General features: G+C 33.4%; 1 protein-coding gene across 3 annotated transcripts; it reads left to right on the top strand.

The window, feature by feature from the left end:
* The first annotated feature begins 3,771 nt into the window (after positions 1–3,771).
* Positions 3,772–13,415, top strand: LOC148283252 (uncharacterized). Of its 3 annotated transcripts, XM_088223782.1 has the most exons (6): positions 3,795–3,989; positions 4,238–4,313; positions 5,733–8,220; positions 8,295–8,530; positions 9,303–10,117; positions 11,620–13,415. In XM_088223782.1, exons 3-6 carry the CDS (start codon positions 5,789–5,791, stop codon positions 11,938–11,940), a joined length of 3,804 nt encoding a protein of 1,267 aa, XP_088079908.1. In that variant the 5' UTR covers positions 3,795–3,989; positions 4,238–4,313; positions 5,733–5,788; the 3' UTR covers positions 11,941–13,415. The 3 variants fall into 3 exon arrangements, with proteins under 3 accessions (XP_088079907.1, XP_088079908.1, XP_088079909.1); XM_088223781.1 differs by lacking the exon at positions 4,238–4,313 and having other exon boundaries at positions 3,772–4,207; XM_088223783.1 differs by lacking the exon at positions 3,795–3,989 and having other exon boundaries at positions 4,217–4,313.
* Positions 13,416–20,294: the final 6,879 nt, after the last annotated feature.

Raw genomic sequence — 20,294 nt, 5'->3', positions numbered from 1 at the left:
CCTCGTTGTCTAGTGGTTATAGTGTTTTCCTACCTTTCACGAGGTCTCTGGTTCGATTCCTGACGAGGTTTACATGAAATATTTAACAAAAAAGGTGATTTTACATTGCAATATTTTATATTACTGGCTCCTGAAGAGTAAGAATGATCCTTGATTCTATGCCTTCGTGTAAATAACCAATATACACTGCGATTGCTGTTTCGATGCCATGCCCTATGCACCGTTGACTGTGAGAAAGGAAATGATTATAATGATATTGAACGTATTGACAAAACAACATAGGAAAAAATAAACAATAATTATAGTAGCTGACGTACAAAAGAGTTTAAGAATTTTCTCAATAGTCAATTCAATCTACTTTCTAAATTTACTGATGTAATTGGGCCTCCTGGCCTGTTGTGGTGCAAAATAAATAAATACTTAAATGAAGGACACGCAGGGGGTACTTTTTATAGATTTTATTACTTATGTATATTTTTTATTTTGTTGATATATTGAAGATTGTTTTTATGTGTACATTATATTGTGTTGCTAAAATATTTAAAGAGAAAAATCCCTGCAAAAAAACTGCTTTTGGAATTTGGCGGGAATTAAATGAATGTTTAAAAAAAATGCAGATGTAAAAAAGCAATATATAAAAAATATATATTTTACACTTCCTACCTTAATAACTCGGGAATCGAACCTGGGATCGATACACGGTAGCACCTGTGAAGAAAAATAGGTATACCTACTACATCATGCGTAGCCAAAGTTTTGATCACTACAAACGACCTGCTTTCGAAATTTTTGGCGGCGATCGTTTAAATTGAAATTAAACATAAATGTGTAATAGGTACCAATGCCAAGTCAATTTCAAGTTATTTTAAAAACAGCATTTAATGATGACTTCACACAAACATAAAATAGTAGGTAAATAAAACAAGATGTTCTTTTATTTTAGTTTTATTAACGCGAGCAATACGCTTATATTATTATAGGATAGGTACTGAAAAATTCAAAGTCGTAATTTTACAAAAATAATACATCATTTCATTCCTATATTAAAAAGTAACAAATATCACCAGAACATCTTTTGGGACTGGACTTATAGTTTAGGAGTAAATTTTACGTAGGGACAAACCACTGTGCGGCACGGCGCTTCTGTTTTACACGAATAATGCAAAAAGTCCATTTTTGTACAATTTCGATCAGTACCTTCCAGTTTTATATTCATTTGGCGATTAGGAATATTGCTATCTTCACCATTTAACCCCGTTACGCTAGAGAGATAGTAATGCAGCACAATTAGTAAAAAAAAAACTAAGTCCTTAAAATTTTATTGCGATTCGTGTTGACCCTTTTTACTACTGCCTACGCACGTATTCATTTGAATGCTTAAAGTATAAAAAAATATCTCCATATATTTGTATTAATATATACCTACCTGTCATTTATTTATACTAATGACCACCTAATAACTTAATGAACCCCCCCCCCCCGGGTCTTAATTTCATTGCACTCATATGTCAGCAATTTTACCTTATTGTAAAATATTTTTATTTTTTTATGTTTTTTCTTCTATTGGGACCATATTATCATGCGGCAGGCCGTCAGCAGCAAGATCTATAAGATTATGTATGCGTACGCCTTAAGTATGCTTCAAATAGATATAATATAATGAGGAAGTTCAGTGGTTTTTCACTATACACAAATTAATATGTTAAGTATTAAATAAAAATTAAATGGCCACAAACAGCAAACCCAAAAAACATTAATGATGAGAAAGTTCGGTGGTTTTTTATATATTTCTTAATAGGCTATTAAACTCAGCCGAAAAAATAATTAAAATAAGTTGTCAAAAATTTTATGTGTCGTATTATCAGCGCTATGATTTTTTAAAGTTTTATATTTCTGAAATTACTCCGCGTGTGACGTCTTAAGATCTCTTCCTTTACATCTCGGTCAGTTCTGTCGATTGGTCCGTTGACGTACCGTAAATCGGAATTGTTTTACAACTCTCTTATCATTGGTTGATTCAAATGAACTAGTGACGTTATTCAAAGTAGTTCAAATTTTCAAGAAACTGCCGTACAATTTAATGCTCTAATTTTTACCGCGCGTAAAAAAACATTTTTATATCCAATTTCCCGTAGGGCCGAACTTTCTCATTCGCACAAGATTGGCGTTTTCTGGATGAAGAAAAAAAAATCCAAAACTGGCAGGGAAAGCTTTGAAATTTATTTTGCACCACAACAGGTCAAGCGGCCCAATTACAGCACATAACTCCCTAGGCTTGAGAAAAATCATATTTAATTACTGTGATCTCACCCAGAATCGAACCCGGAACCCTCTGTGTGTGAAACAAGCGTCTTGCCTAATACACCACGGGGGTCGGCAAAATGGTTAGTGCCATTTGCCACATCTTACCTACTACGTATGTGAACTACCGTTCTCTTATATGGTGGACACAAAAACCAAAAATACAAATAATCTCATTTAATTATTTGCGTCTCGAAAATAGAACTACGATTTGAAAAAAATATAAAAAATAAAAGAGCACAGCCTCTTAATGAAATTATAGTATTTTTATTGCAGTGTTGGACTTACATAAATAATGAACGACTTATTGATATTGAACATGTTAAATACTTAGGACTAACAATAGACAGACAATTGACATGGACAATTCATATCAACAATTTAATTAGCAAAGTGGCGACTTTATCGAGTCTATTTTTAAAAATCAAAAACTTTGTTCCAATAAAGGAAAAAAAAATAATGTATGAAGCATATGTAAAAACTAAAATATGTTATATGCAACTACTATGGGGAACATGATATCAAAATGACATAAACAGACTACAAAGACAGCAAAATAAAATATTAAAGTTAGTATATGACCTTCCCTATCTAACAGCAACTAAATAACTTTTTGAACAAACTAAACAATTAAACGTAACTGAACTCTTTAAACTAGAATCTTTAAAATTTATTCATAAATTAGCCACTGATGTAATTGTAGACGAAGAATTAAAACTTGAAAAAAACTGTAGTAAACATGAACACAATACGAGAATATCAGAAAAATATCATATACAATATTTTAAAACGAGAAAAGGACAATCGAGACTTATAAAACATGGACTGAAATTATACAATAAACTACCAGACAAAACTAAACAAAAGACTCAGACAACCTTTACAAAAGATGTTAAAAATATTATTATTAACAGTAAAATGTGAATTTTAAAAGTGAAAACATTTTGTTAAATGTATGTAACCCGTAAGGGTTTATCAATAAAATTTAAATAAAAAAATTTAAAAAACCCTTACCTACCCTTACTACCTTTACTCTTTCAGCTTGTGACCACGACCCCCTAAGCATGGCTTTGCGACCCCCCTGGGGTTCGCGATTCACATGTTAAAAAACAATGTTATAGACAAAGAACTAAAACCTAAAACAAAAAAACAGTAGCAGACTTGTGTCTGTACACAATACGAGAACATCAGAACAATATCACATACAACATTCTAAAACAGGACATGGACTGTCGAGACTCGAGAATAATAAACCAGCGACAGGAATTATACAGTAAACTACCTAATAGAGTATAAATTCAAAAAAAAAAAGTGAGTCCGTTTTGCCAATTTTGACGAAAATGCACCAACGATCAAACTTTATATTTTTTTGGTGCAACGGCCCTAAGGCCCCTAAGTGCTTGATAAAGACGCGACACGTCGCGACGCTAGTTACTAAAAATGATGAGATGTTTATTTATGCACTGTTTTATACTTGCCGACTTCTGAGTGTAACCCGTCCCCTGTTCTATAATGGTACGGAAAGAAGCGTCCGAGACGGACAAGAATATGATCTAATTTTAACCAATTTTCTCCTTCATATTGTAAAATGTACGCCCGTCATTCCATTTTCCGAAAATTTACTCAATTACTAAACAATTGTTTCGATTCTGATATGCATAGGATACATCAAAAGTTCTGCAATGAGTGTTAGAATAATTATATTTAAAAATAGCTACTGAATCATGTGAAATTCTTGTGTGCTGTCCGAAATCCGAGTTCTTTGTGTAAAGGAAGTGTGAAGCAGTTCTCAGTGCATTGAAAGTCATTTTGACTGTGTGCTTAGTTTGTTCTTTATAATCGTGTGTTTAAAAACAAAGAAATGTGTCAATTTCAGCGAATGTTTACAAAGAAAAAGATAAACAAAGTAAGTATTAAATTAATGTATTATTTTTAGTGAGCTGAGCATGGTGCTTCCCTATTCGGGCTGAATGGAGTATTTAATCTACGTCTATTCAATCAAATAAAACTAGGTAAGTGAAATTGGATATAGAAAGTGTTTGGTTTATTTTTATTATTCAGTGTCATAAAAGTAAACACAAAACGTCATGATAAAATTAAAAGTACCTACAAAAAGTAATTAAATAGTTCAATCACATAGTGTAAAATAACTATAAGTTAAATTGAACGTTGTTATGCAGAAAGCAGCCAGTCCATAATTTAAAAAAATAGATTTTGGTGTTATCGTATTCAGGAAGGCCAATTCTATGTTCTGTTTAAATTAGCCAGGCCGCTTTCATACTAAAAACTGTAATAATCACCTTCTGAAAATTTCGTGATGTCAAAATGTCATGAAAATGCATGTCACCTCATACATTTAGAGTTTGCACGAGGTTTCATTTAATATTAGATCTGGCTATAATTAAAATCATTTAATATGGTCAAATACACGGTTAAATTCTTTTGCGCATTATAAAAAACGAATGCATGCAATATTTATCATTTGCAAAAGTAAAGAACATTCTAACTTTTATGTAGATTTGATTATTCACTCTTTTCACAAGTGCTATTATCTCTGTTTCACTTTCCTATGGCTGGCTGCTTTCTACATAACAACGATTAATTATTCTGTTACATGCATAAAAAAAACTTTTTAAGTTTTAAATATTTTCACTAAACCAAAAACAAACGTAGTTTCAACGTTCGAAGAAGTTTTTTTTTATCTTGAGGCTTTTTGCCAAAACGTACTAATTTTTTTTTTTTGTATCTACCAACTCAATTTTTTTCTCTGTGTAATCGTTTAATTGGTTTTGTGATTGTTTAATGTATTTATAATTTCTTATAATTCTTGTGTATTTATACTGTATAAATTATAGTATCGACCAAAAATAAGAGACATATTTACAAATTACAAGGAAATAACATAGAAACAAAACAAAAAAAGACAATGGATAACAATATGTACACACAAACATAAAATAACGCATATATTTACGAGAGCAAGATAAAAGAGTTGGTTTTAATAATAATAATAATAAAATTTATCACAATTACATTAGGTTATAACAGTAATAAGGTAACCCGTTTCTATTTCAATAGTTTTGATTCATAGGTACTAAAAACATAACAGAAACGGAAAAGCGTTATAATTTCTAATGGACTGAAGAGTGATAAATTAAACCAGCACAATGACAGGTTATAAGGCCTGTGAATGCCTTAACTTCTACTCCTTAAAAAAATACTTTGTATCAATCTGTTCATCTTCATAAAATTCCTATTAATTAAGCATTCTTTTTTTTTTTAACTAAATATTATTGGGAAGAAGAATCTTTTATATTGACATGATTCAATATAATAATTTTATTGCTTTAACCAAAGGCATTTATGCCATTTTTATACCAAGATTTTGAAAATTGAATGTTGAATTTACTAAAACGTTGTTTTTTTTTCAGATAATTAATAAAAATAAAAGTTCGTTTCATAAATAGCTTGATTATTTATTAATAAAATGCAAGCCGACATACCGCGGGAAAATGAACAAATAATTAATACAAGAAGAACCTTCACAGTAAATTCAAACCATCTCTTGGAACAGCGGCCTCGATCCACGGGATTCAAATCGTTTTTAAATTGGTTTAGGAAAGTAGAAAATTTGCAGAGGAATGTAGAACCGGAAACCAGTTCCTTGTCCGATAGTTCCGAAGATGGTGATAGTTCAGCTTCCAGTACGGCAACAGTAGCGAGCTTTGCCTTCCTGCCAGCTAATATTTACAAACCTTACGGGGATGCATGTCAACCTGAAAAGTTTATCGCTTCTGGGCCCTATACAGAAACATACCGCAGGCTTATTGTAGAAAGAAATCGAAGAAGAAATTTAGATAAAAATTTAAGCCTAAGAAAAAAATACAGTTTATATTCTAGCGGAACTTTAGGCGGACACATAGAATCTACTTCGCAGTCGAAACAGAAAGTAATTCACGCGGACAATGTTAATTATGTGCAGGTTTATGATACCTTTAGTCTACCCGCATTAGCCAAGAAGGATGTCTATGATATAGAACTCGATAACAATAGAAAGACTGCCAGTTTATCTTCCAAAGATGCCAAGTTAGCCGTAAACTGCCACGTAAAAGGAAAAAGAAAAGCGCCTCAGCCTCCTGTAAATGTAGACTACACAAAAACTTACAGGAAAAAACGACAAGCTCCTGCACCACCCAAACAAATATTTTATACGAGTCATGTAACCGAAGAAACTCGAATCTTGCCGGAGATAGTGAGTGAAACTCGAAAACAAATTGGAAATGGAAATAAAATACTCGCATTAGATATGGATCAATCTCAACATACAACTTCTGTTCCATCCGAACTCTCACCGAAGCCGTGGTATAAACGGCAAGTAACTGAAAATAAGTCAAAAAAAAAGAACGAAAAAAACAATAACTCCGGGAAGAAAAAAAATAAGCACGAGTATCCAGAAGTGGGTTTCTTTAGATGCTCTCGTATTTTCGAAAATAAGAAAGTATCACCGAGTGAAAATTCTGATGTGGATAACAAACAAGAAAAAAGAGCATCTTGTCTTTTACCTAATATAAGCGAATTGGATAGAGAAGCCGCTGAAATAATCAAACTTCATAAAAAAGATCTGCAAAGTCGATCCGATAACGCAAACGATGGTCATGTAACTAAACCATCGTCTGCCAGAGACCTAATAAATAAATTCAACGCGTTGACTAACTTGGCTGATACTAATAATCAAGGAACGGATGAAAATAAAAAAAATACTGAAATTTCAACACCCACCGCATTATTGAAAAAAACGGATAACATGTTTTCAAATGAATTTATTCATAAATCAGCTATTAATCATCCAAAGGGAAAAGTAATACAGTTTTGCACTAAATGTGGACTGGAAAACTCAACTTCAGGGAAGTTGTGTGTCCGCTGTATACATTTTCAACTAACTCCAGTCAATAATGGCAAAAAAGACAAAGAAAATATTAAAAACGATAAGTCTTCTGAATCGTCACTTTCGTTCGAGGCTGAAGTTTTTTCAGCTATAGAAAAATTCAATTTTTCGGAAAATAAAATATCTTCACCAGTCAAATCGAATGCAAATATTATAAAAGGAGATGATTTCACGAAGCAAGACAAGTTGACAGATGCAGATGAAAAGCATAGACTAAGAGAACTACTAAAAGAAATGAAAAATTCTCTACCAAAGCGACCAAAACCCGTGAAGCCAAAAGAAATTGAATTAAAAAGTGCTTCTAGTAAAGTAGATGATCCCGTTTCAAAATTTGTTTCTTCAAGTGAGAAACATGTTATTCCTGCGAGCTCTTCGCGAAAAATATTAGAAAATAACCAATCAAATGAAACGAATTTGGATATGAACGTGACCCATAATGCAGAAAAAATAGAAGAAAAAAGTAAACCGCTAGTCGGTAAGTCACAAAATGGTGTAATTTTATGTAAACCCAAAGATGAAAAAATAAAGGCAGACCGTGTTTCTATTCGAGAATCAAATAAAGTAAACAGTTCAGCTCAAACAAGTTCAGTAGCAAAAAAAACCGAACAGGCAATTTTTAATAAACCATTTTCAAAAAATTGTGTTTCCGATGGCCTAAAGGATGATTCTATGATAACAAAAACCCAGGTTGTTGATGTAGGAACGGAATTAGTCGAAGCAAAATCATTCAACAATGTGTCGAGTGCACTTTACATAAATGTACACGAAAGTCGGTTGGCTTTTCCAAAACCAAAAATTGATCAAGAAAAAAATACAGGAAACACAAAATTATTGCTGAAACAGTTGGAATCAGCGATTGCTCAAGGAAATGACTTATTAGCAGCCAAGTTGGCTAAAGATTTAGCTTTGTTAAAAGTAAATTGTTCAGTCACAAGTACAGCTACCATTCATGCTAAGGAAGTGAATTCTAAAAGGTAAAAAAATACACACTAAAGGTTATTTTTATTATTTTAAACTTGTTTTGTAGTAATAAAAATATTTTTTGTAGTGTCCAGATTTATATAGAAGACCAATTTTCCCACCAAGGACCAATTACTTTAAGAATTAAGAGTAATATTACTATAGCAGACCTAAAAACGAGGGTATTCGAAGAGCTCCATATTCCGACAGGAGTACAGAAATGGATTATTGGCAAACAACTCACAACTGATGATGACTTACAACTTTCACATTACAATGGAGAAGATTTTGACACTCCGTTATTCCTTTACGTTGTTGCTCCGGGTACGTGAACATTTTTCAAAATTATTACTAGTAATTTGACTTGAAATAACGCGTCTAAATGTGAATTTCCTAATAGTCAAGTTCTGTTATTATCAACGTTGCATAAATGAGGATACCTATAACTTAACTGTAGAGTAAAAAAAAAGCAATTTGTCAATGCTGTATTATGTTGAATTATTCAATAGTCAGCAACAAAGCTCGTAAGCTCAAATACGAATTGTTAATGAAAAGCGGACTGGAGTGAAAAAACGAATTTCATTAAGTTTTGTAAAAGGTTGGAAATATTTGAAAGGAAAGGAACACGGAAATGGACCTACCGATGTTCTTTAATTTTAGGCAATGGATGATGAAATTCACTATGAATTATGTAATGATTTATAACTTTTACAAAGACGCCCGACGATTCCAAATGTTCTATTTTTGTATTTCTTCCATCTTGATGTAACGTAGGTATTATAAGGATGGGTCAAGGGAAGGATAAGAAAGAAAGGTAATCAGCCAGGAATAATATCAATAAATGATTTTTTATCTAAAAATTAATCACTAATGTAATCAAACATTTTGCCATGTCGCATCATTCCCCTTTCGGCATCTAATAAAGCATTGCATTGGTACAACAATCGTTGCGTATCTCGATCAATATTTGCTGAACTAAGGCAAGATGATCGGTCTCACGCTTGAAATCCAAGTCCAACGAATATAAAAAAATATTGCAGTGTAAAACACGTTTACAAATTTAGATGTTTTAGTAAATTTTATTTTTATTTTTCAGAAGTACACGCCGATAAGGTGGCGTTGAATGCACCAAAACCTGTTACTGCGTCTGGCGCTCAGATTAAAAATGAAATAAAGAACATTGAACCACCTATAAGAAAGAAAAGCGACCCAATTCTACAGAAAGCGAAAATAAGTGAAGTTATTCCTTTGACCAAAATTGAACAGGTTTCTCCAGGTCCGTCTAGAGTAAAATCCATGTTCGAAACTCCCGCCTTGAAAGATGTAACGAAAAAGACGTGGATATGTTCAGCTTGCACACTTATCAATAGTCTCTTAAGTCCTTTATGCAGCGCATGTGGTGCACGAAAATCTACAGGACTGGAAAAGCAGGGTGATATAAAAACCAGCAACGAAACTAAACCAATAGAGGTCAAGAAAACACATTATCTACAGCTTGTCAACTTGGATAACGCCGATTTAGTTCAAAACACTGACAAGTTTGAGTGTCCAGTATGCCTGATGGACTGTGAGCCCAAAGCGGGAGTCACCCTAAGGGAATGCCTTCACTCCTTTTGCAAGGATTGTCTGGCCAATACTGTGAAATTCAACGAAGAAGCCGAAATTAAATGTCCGTACAGGGATAGAGACTATTTCTGCGATTGCACTATCCAGGAAAGGGAAATTAGAGCTCTGGTCAACAAAACTATGTACGAACAACATTTGGCCAAGTCGGTCAATGTAGCTGAAAACAAAATGAAAAATGCTTTCCATTGTAAATCTCCAGATTGTAAGGGATGGTGTATATTTGAAGAAAACGTCAATGATTTTAACTGCCCCGTGTGCAAGAAAACAAATTGCCTTACTTGTCAGGTTAGATATTACTAATGCGCGTAATTATTTAATATTTTGTTATGTAACCGATAGTATTCATAGTAAATTAGGATACAAAACCATTAATAAGAGTCATTGCCATTTTTTATGAGGAAGTTCAGTGGTTTTTTTATTTGTTAATAGAGCTTAACTTAATTAGTTAACTAAGTTAAACTAAGCCAATTTAAAAAAAAATATGTATCGTATAATATATACATTTTAATAAATTTTGCTACATTTTTTTAAAGTTTTGTATTGCTGATATAACTCCACGTGTGACGTCAGAGGTTCATTTCCGCTTATTCTCATTCTGTTCTTCCGATTGATCCAGAAACGGCAAGCAGACCGGAAATTTTCCATAGCTCTCATATCATAGGTTGATTCATATGAACCGGTGAAGTCATTTAAAGTAGTGCGTTTTTAATGAAATATTTTTTTGTATTTTTTTCGTACATTTTCAAGAAACTTTGCAGTACAATTTAATGCCTTTATTTTTAGCGTATTTTATCCACTTGCCCGTAGGCCTGAAGTTCCTCATTGCGATATTCGGGTTTTATGTCCTACACGGAATAGTTGTAAGTACCTAATCTTACTACCAATTATACAAGTTTGTGTTTTCTAAAATCAGCTCTACAACATGAACGAGAGAAAAAACCTGAAAGTCAACTTCCAATATTTATTTAATTACATAACGAAGTTTATAAATTAGATAAATATAACGATGTTAGCAACATCGAATAAAATGTTGTAGCCAATTTCTTATCTTTTTTGGGTGATCCGGTGTAGGTTGGATTCGTTCCGACGTTTTAGTCGTTCGACTGTAAACGACTGAGCAAACTGTGTGTTTTGTAGAACAAACTATGTGTTTTATAAAAACACAGGACATATTTTCGTCTTCGAACCAAAGATTTTGCATAAGCCTAGAAATTAGTGCACAAATAATAAAAGAAACAATTGAAATACGCAAACACTTAAATAACGTAAACAAAGACGACGGGCTGAAATTAAACTCTAAATGGTTCCCGGCACTACACACTACAAAACTGACACGGAATGTGCCTACTGCCGACTGCGACACGGTATAAATGACTAGTACATAAACACATTTTTTTCTACAAAACTCACAGTTTACCCTAAAGATGGCTCCTGTAATGGTAGTCAGACGCCCAAAAAATAACGAAAAAAGATGATAACAGTGACCGTGAAAACCTAGGCGCCTATTTAACATTTTGTAAATTTTACAAGAAAATCATTATAGCATTTTTGGGATTGAACATTTATTATAATTAAAATTAAGTTCCATCAAAATACGTCTATTATGTGCGATTAACGACTTTGAGAATTTAAAAACTAAGCCACAGGATTATCAAATCGCGTTTTTAATCACACTTTTGTGTACTCGTATATGGCCAAACGAATTTGGGGTTAACCATCGATAATACTATTTATTTATCAGTATATGGTACAAAGTTTGAAGACACTGCTATTTTCGTTTCTCGCAGGCTATTCACTCGGGCAAGAACTGCAAGGAGTACCAAGAGCAGATGAGCGCCAGCAGCGGGGAGGAGGATGGTCTGCGCACACGGCAGATGCTGGCGGAGCTGGTGGAGCGCGGGGAGGCGCTGGAGTGCCCCTCGTGCCGCGTGGTGCTCATGAAGAAGTGGGGGTGCGACTGGCTGCGCTGCAGCATGTGCAAGACCGAGATCTGCTGGGTCACGCGCGGTCCGCGCTGGGGGCCCGCCGGCAAGGGGGACACGACCGCGGGCTGCCAGTGCGGCCTCAACGGGGTCAAGTGTCACCCCAAGTGCAACTATTGCCATTAGTTCCTTTTTTTTTCTTTTTTAGGAAGAATCATTAGGTGACGTTATGTTTTATTTGAGTCCATTGCGAGTGAAGTGAACTAACTAACATTTTGAATGTGAAGTAAACTCATTACTTATAATTTTACATTTCTGTAATCAATTCTGATTAATTCAACCCAAAAACATTTTTTCTTAGTTCTTTATGCGACTCTGGCAAAATTTGAATTTCGGGTTGGGCCCCTGGCAGCCGCCCGCCTGGCAATCCCCTATCTACGACGCTAGTTGGTTCACTTCACCTGCAATGGGCTCATGGCTCTCTTCCTAGTTGGCAAACCCGGAACGGTTAAGAGGGTATGTGGTGGCAGAGCAATTTGATGAATAGGTATTTAAACATAGTTTTTCTGTCACTCTCTCGCAGATGCGGCGTCGGACTAATTATGCCTAACTTCAATCGACTAAAACGAGGTCTCATACTGCCGATGAGAAACAATTTTATTTTCCTTTAAGAAATGTATCAAAACGAAATTGTCCGTGTCAGTACCTTTTGCGTTTTTCAAATATATTTATCATTTTGTATACGGCAGATATAATGCATGGTCTTAGCCATGTCCATGGACCGCGTTTCCTCTTAAATGCTGCCTTATATATCTACTTACATCTAGTAAGCTCCTGGCCAGACTATTGATATGATTGCCGAGCCTCCGCTAAAATACCATCCTGATTTCCTAATATCATATTTTACTAGTACTCGTGCGCTTCGGTTTGCCAACTGTGCGTCATCCTAGTGCAAGTATTGTCATTCATTCATTAGTTATCCAATTTCCGTTTCCTAGTTTAGAATAAATTATTTGGTGTCCATAAAAATGGCCTCCAAGCTTCTCTGTCGCAGTCAAATCCAAGTCAGGTCTGCGTCCTCTAACACCTGTACTCATGCAATACCGAACCCATATTTGATGCAAATATAAGCTTAATTTAACTTTTCCGCGAACTAGAGTTATTTTTTTAAAACAAAGTAATAACCCGTTGAGCCTCTATTTTAGAGGCTAGTCAACAGGTGGGAAAGAGAGGATGCGGAAGGAAGTTATGAAAAATATACCACAACACTCAGACTAATTGAGAAATATTTTTTTCTTGGATTTCTTTATTCCAACTGACGGTAATCGAACCCGCGACACCAGTTTCACAGTTGGCCGTCTAACTAACTGCGCCAAGGTGCCTGTTACCATGCATATTTTACATTTATATACAAGTATTTTTTTATCTGAAATCTTTTTGAAATTACTTTCTCCAGCTAGCGGGGGAAACGTTATAGGGGGGACTTGGCTCTTGATTTTTTGTAAAGTATTATTATCTATATCGAGAGATAATGCGTATGACATCTGCCGCGCGAACGTTGAACCGGGTGCGGATTCCTCAGTGTAATGTTGTATGTAATGTAAGAAGTACGTATTTACCCTACGTACTTGAAAGTGAGTAAGGTTGACCACACCCCAAAACTATCATAATGCAGCACTAGGATCATAATCAGGCAGTTGATTTTATCTTCGCAAAAAATATGCATTCTTTTATATCACAGTTTATGACCACTTCAAGAAGTTGATACCTAGTTGGTGCTAGTTAACACTAATAATAATAATAGCTCGCTCGTCAAATAAAGTGATAGGGACGAAATAATTGGCACACACTGTTAATAAATTGAAGCCTTCCCACCATTAGTGATCTATGTTACAATTTAGTGTTTTGAGAAAATCAAATAAAACATCTTAGGCTTAATATACTTTATTAAATTTAGATTTTAAATACAATTAAAAAAATGTATATTATTATTATTATTATTCAGGACTGCCAAATATTTTTTTAACTGTAAATAAGGATACTATGATGTAGATGCATTCAAAACTTAATACAGCCCAAATGTAAAATAGATCATTAATGGTGGGAAGGCTTCAATTGTAGAACACATTTTTACATGTTTAGTTTTAGTAAAAATAAAAAAGTGTGCATTGATTTACTTGATAATAATTTATTCCAAATAGAACACATTTAAATAGGTGAGAAGGTTTTCACGGTCACAGTTATCAATATGATTCTTTTTTGGGTGATACCGTGTGTGTTGGATTTGTTCCGACGTTTCGGCTACCATTGCAGGAGCCATTTTCAGGGTTATTATTTTGTAGTTGTTGTTATCACTTAGAACATATTTACTTACTGTATCATGCGAATATCCCTGGGACAGAGCAGCGATGTGCCGATGAGTCATCAATGTTAGTTCCGCTGAACACGTCTATCAAGATCAAGGGACACGGACCTACTACGCTATACGGGGGACCACCGTTATAAGAAAAAACTTCCGCAAACGTTATAGGAAAAAACCTTATACGAGTGTACGTTATAGGGGGGTTCACTGTACTATTATATATTCATGATAGTCTCATCTCAATTAATATGTAATCTAGTTGAAATCTATAAAGATCAATAATGATATCCGTCAGATTCTCAATTAATATTTCACCTCTTAGGAAACGCGTAAACTTGATTTTATAGGTCCTGTAAATATCGAGATTTCTTTAAAAACTGCCCCATCTCTGTTTTTCTTCCAATCATGATTTAAAAAAGCCTTGAAGGCTGTACATATCTACAATTTGTAATTACGAATAAGTTATACAACCCGTAAAGTAATGCAGAATACAATCGTAAGATTAATAAACATAATAATAAGTATTATTTTGTTTTCTAAAACGTGCACGACGCGCGTGACGTTTGGACTTTTACTGGAGTTAACATGCAGAGTTCAGACTAACTTAAACAGCATTAAAATATGTTTTAATGTGTGATTACTTATATCTCGTACTGTGTAGAATTATGTAGGCATTTTCTATTACAATTTTAAATGATTAATTTTAAGTAGTAAAATAATGGAATGCTGAATGAACATGATCTGTGTTTATACCATGTGTATCTGTTTAATAGCATTATATTTAATGAACGAATTGAAGATATCATAAAAAACCAAATACTTACGTTGTAAAACTTACATAATAAGATTGTTGTTTTAATTATATTTTTTTAATTGAACAAGACGGTTGGTTATTTCTGTATTGGTGTACACTTATTACCACCTATATTACAATATGTTGATAGGGAACGGTGTACTTAAAAAAAAAGGATTAGCCAATGAACCTTTAAATTGAAAGATTGATCACTGATCATCTTTTAAATTTCTTGTTTCAAAAATATAATGACTTTACAGTGAAATGCGCGATATAAAATATAAACAGAATTATGTCAAATAATAAATAGACATGTTATTCATATACTAACTACGTCTTAGATATTGTAGCATATATTGCGTTGACTTCAATTTAAAAAAAAGATATGGCAAATCACGATACACATGGGAACATTCATGTGAGAAAGAGATGTCTATTTTTCCTTAATAGGTATATTTTTATTTCTCTGTAAATCGTTACCACAAATACCACGCTGTCAGTGTTATTTTTTTTATGTACGAGGAATGTCCAGAAAGTAAGTTTAATAGATTTTAATATTTTTTTGATGAAGTAAATTTGAAAAAAAATTACGGGATTTTTTGACACACTGTCGACTGTTTTTCCATATTTTCGCCATCCCGTTTAATGCATTTGGTGCCTACCTGAAGGCACCGTGAGTGGAATTAAATTTTTAACCGATGAGCAGGTGCAGAGAGAGGTTCTGAAGCGGGGGAAGGAGCTGGCGAGAAAGTTCTTTGGGGAGGGCTTAAAATCTGTAGTCTGTGGGCTTAAAGAAGCTTGTGCCACGGCTCACTACATACGTTGAACGGGATGGCGATTATGTGACAAAATAGTCAACAATTATATCAAAAATACCCTGTTTTTTTTTTCACTTACACTTTTCTAAAAAAATATAAAAATCTAGTACATTTGCTTTCTGAATATGCCATAATAAATAAATATGTATTAATAAAGTTGTAAAAAATGTACTTTAAAGATAACTAAATTTACAGGTATTTCAAAAATATTGTTTTTACGAATGAAATGATACATCATGTTGCGTTTTTCAAAGTTACAATCGAATTATTACAGCATTTTCCTTATTACACGCGGTGGCAATATTCTTCATGGCGCCACATTCTATCACGACGAAAGTCATTAAAAAAACTAACTGCCGTCTAATACGCGCTTGTAACGTGTTTATTTATTAATTTGTCAATGCTTGCGAACGTAAAATAATTCAAATGCTTAGCCTTTAACTAAAAATATATATTGTATTATTGTAGAAAAAATATTAAATCTTTTAATTATTGTTAGCCTCGAATCGTCTGGTAGTGGTTAGCGCATTTGACTGCCACGCATGACGTCCCGGGTTCGATTCCCGACTTGAAAGGAAATATTTATTTGAAAGGTTTTCCTAGTTTCCTAACTGAGGCGAAAGGTTAATTTTCATTCTAGTAACAAATTATCGAAATCTGCGACAATGATTTGGCGTAGGTACAAATTCAGTGTCTTATGCACCATTAGGTGCGAGAAGTGAGAAAAAATATGTAGTTTGATTATTTTATAGTTACATGTAGGAATTATACATTATATGAAAAAAAATACCTGGTTATTTCATATTTACCTACACAGCGCACCTGAGCGATAATAATGGCAGAATTTTAAAATTTAGTTTTTGAGTTAAGTATGCAAAAATGATCCCGAACAAATTTTCTATCCGCATAATTGACAAGCGTGAATTCTAAAAATATTTGTGTGGCCTTAAAAGCAAAAAGTTCAATGCTATACATTTTTTTTTCTGATTCCAGAAATATGTGTGTATCCGGGTGTGTGAAAACTCCTGTAAAAATGAGTTTTTTGAATTGTGCCACTATTATCCTCAAGGTGCATGAAAATGAAACATCATATAATAAATTACACATGCCAGACTTGACATGGGGACTCCTGATAAAAATAAATAAATAAAAAAGGGAACAAAGCAATGTTTCTCAAATTTGTGGAAATTATAAAACCCTCTAAATGCATTTAATACTTATGAACAATATTTTGAGTTAAATACGCAACGAAATGAAGAGCATAAATTTAATGAGTAAATTTGATTATTTTTAGCGCTTCAACAATGTTTTGAGTATGTCCAAATGCTTGCAGACTGGCTGGATTTCCTCCCTAGGGAGTAATTTAGATATACATTCGTTTCAACAGAGAGGGAAAACATTTTTGAGAAAGGAATATAGAAGTCTAGGGAAATGTCTATAAATACAGGGCTTTTGACCTGTCACTGGCTGGTTTAAGTGGCCACTTTACACATTGTGAATTGGTTCAGCCGGATGAATCTCACCCACGTTTTATTTTTTATTTTATTTATTTGTAATTTTGTATTTTATAATTATCTCATATTTATATAACAAAACAAATAACAAATAAGCCAATTACAGGTTTTCACAAGTAGCATCACAGTAAGTTAAAAAAGATTCTCGAACATAAAATGAATAGTAATTAAATGTAAATTTAAAAGAAAAGAAAAAATACTACGAGTTATTTCGAAAGCAAATGATAAAGGTTCTTTTACTTCACAAAAGCCAACAGATGGAAGAGTTGATGAAATGTTATGTTCAAACATAGACAGAATGGTGAATGTTAGACGGTGTGTAAAGTGGACACTCAAACCAGCCAATGATCGATCATAAGCCCTGTAAATGCTTAGACTTCCATATTTCCTTCTCAAAAATGTTTTTCTCTGTTGCAACTAATTGAGATATTTAGCGCTTTTCGGTTCATTGTCATGTTGTACACATAACTTATATGCCTCAGTTCTTCAATGTACGCTTTAGGAAATTTAACTTATTAACTATAAAAGAATTACGAACCGCGGCCGAAACTCGTGTTATTGGCCGAAACTGAAACTTCGATCGGTCATTTAACTAAATTTCGAAGGATTTGATGATTTTATCTGTTGATAAAGTTCGAAAAATGTAACTTAAAAATAAGGCTTGTTTTTCTCGAATTCTGCCGTTTGGAGCAGTGGTCCTAAACCTTTTTATCGCCGCGGACCGGTCAACGTTCATTAATTTTACCGCGGCCCGCTGAGGGGGAGACGTTGATTGTTTATATTTTAGATTGTTTTGATTTAATAATTGTAATTTAATTGTATTTAAACATGCCAAAAAATAAATACAGTTACACACTTAATCATTTATAGGGTATGTTTGTTTTTTTTTTGTTTTGTTGAATTTTGATTTTTGGTACCATTTGATCCACTGACCGGTACCTGTCCGCAGCCCGGGGGGGGGGTTGGGGACCACTGGTTTAGAGGGTTTTACAGTATACCGACGGTATAACATCTACTGTATTAAATACTGTGCTATATTACAAGTATTCTATTAAACTATTGTTTTGGTGAATTTTATTATAATATAATAATTGATTTTATTTTAATTGAAATAGGAATATTTTATTTTTGTACATACTGTAGCATTTTTATTTAAATAAACGAGTATTAAACTAACTATGGCGTTTTTATTAAACAATAGGCTATTTAAAAAAATCGGGAATATCGAGCTAGATCGTCCAAACATCGTAACCGACAAAAGCAATATTATAAGGGAGAATAATATTCTATTACAAAATATTCATCTCATCTTTTCCTTTCTGCACCTAATGGTGCAAAGGGCACTACATGTGTACACCAATCGCAGCGTATCTTGATCATTTTTGTTACGTAAAGGCAAGATGATCAGACTTACGCTTCAGATACCAGTCCAGGGAACATGAAATATTCAAGTGTAAAAATACCCTTTTCAGTTTCAGTGCTACAGAGCAGCGTTTATTTTATAATTTAAAAAACACATACAAGAATTTGTTACCCACCAAGTCTAAAGACTTTTCGGTGGGACACATTTTTTTTATGACAGGTTTATGTTACATTTATTTTATTTATTTACAAATTTATTTACAAACAGGCACTATAAAGTATCTAGAATATATTTCTTCAGTTCTTTTTTTTTTTTCATTTGAAGATTTTTCATGTTAATGATGGTTTGTGGGAGATCATTGAACAATCTTGTAACAACGCAATTTAATGTTCGCTCTCCGAAGAAATTTGTAATTCGAGGAACAAACAGGGAGCCCTAGGTTTTTAATCTAGTGTTGTGAGTGTGGGATACTCTTTTTTTATATTCTGGATCAACAAAGTGATCTACAATCAATTTGTAGTCACAAAGTTGTTTTACCGGCAGGACATTACAGAATTTAAAATAAATATTTCATACCAACCATGTTGGGAATCGAACCCGAGACCTCTCGCATGGTAGGCAAACGCGCTGACCATAACGCCACGAGACCGACTGATTTGTCTTAATTTAATTGATTTTGTCTTAATTATTAAGGAATACACTTTGAGAACCAAATTTAGTTTCAAATATTTATTTAATTGATATCAATTTTACAGGCGAATTATTCTTCTTAATATTAAAGAATATAGGTACTTTGAACAGTAAAATAAATATTCGAAACAAAAATTGGTTCTAAAAGTATGTAGGTATATTCTTATATATTTGGTATATTCCTAAGTAATAAGAAGACAAAATATTCTCCCTTTAAATATTGTTTTTATCGGTTACGATGTTTTGGCGATTATGGCTCGACATCTTGAATATTTAGAGCGGATTTTTGCGATTCTAATGATAAAACTACCAATGTATAAAAACCAAGTTTTCATTTATAATTTTCGAGTTCCCGCTTTTATCAGATACTTTATTGTATTGATTTACGCCTTCCAAACCTAATTGAATATGTTTTTTTTTCAAGATAATAAACATGTTGCGTTTAAAAATCTACGTGGTAGACTGATCTACCTGTGATCACTACGTCCTCTTGTGACATAATACTTGCCATAGAAAATTACATGTACAAGCAGGGCCGGTTTTAGCACTACCAGCGCCCTGGGCAAGATTTCTACGGCGCCCCCTATTTTTCATTCCTTCAGACCCATACGAAAAAAGGCAAGGTTTATAATGAAATTACCATTTATTAAAAAAAATACTGATAAATTTTTACTTTTCTAGCCTTTCTATCAATGAACTATTTTATACGTACTTAAGTTTATGTTTTTTTTTCCACAATTTCATTTTCAATTGACAAAGATGCCAGGTTTGTGAATCTAGATTGAGATATTGTCGATCGTAGATAAGTTTTTCTCAGTTTAAGCTTAAAAAACTCCTTTCCCCACTAGCAATCGTTACAAGTAGGTATAGTGATCAATATTCCCAACGCTATCCATAAATTTGGGTACAGTCCTTGTAAGTTACGATCTTTGATAAAATTTAAAACAATGACAGGATTAACCACATTCTGATCAGGCAAAAATGATTTCAGACTTAGAGT

This window comes from Micrasema longulum, unplaced genomic scaffold (assembly GCF_059751315.1).
Source record: "Micrasema longulum isolate JH-2025_06_02 unplaced genomic scaffold, ASM5975131v1 h1tg000251l, whole genome shotgun sequence".
NCBI classification, from domain to species: domain Eukaryota; kingdom Metazoa; phylum Arthropoda; class Insecta; order Trichoptera; family Brachycentridae; genus Micrasema; species Micrasema longulum.
The sequence above is the reverse complement of the archived record's forward strand: the minus strand, read 5'-3'. Positions and strand labels throughout refer to the sequence as shown.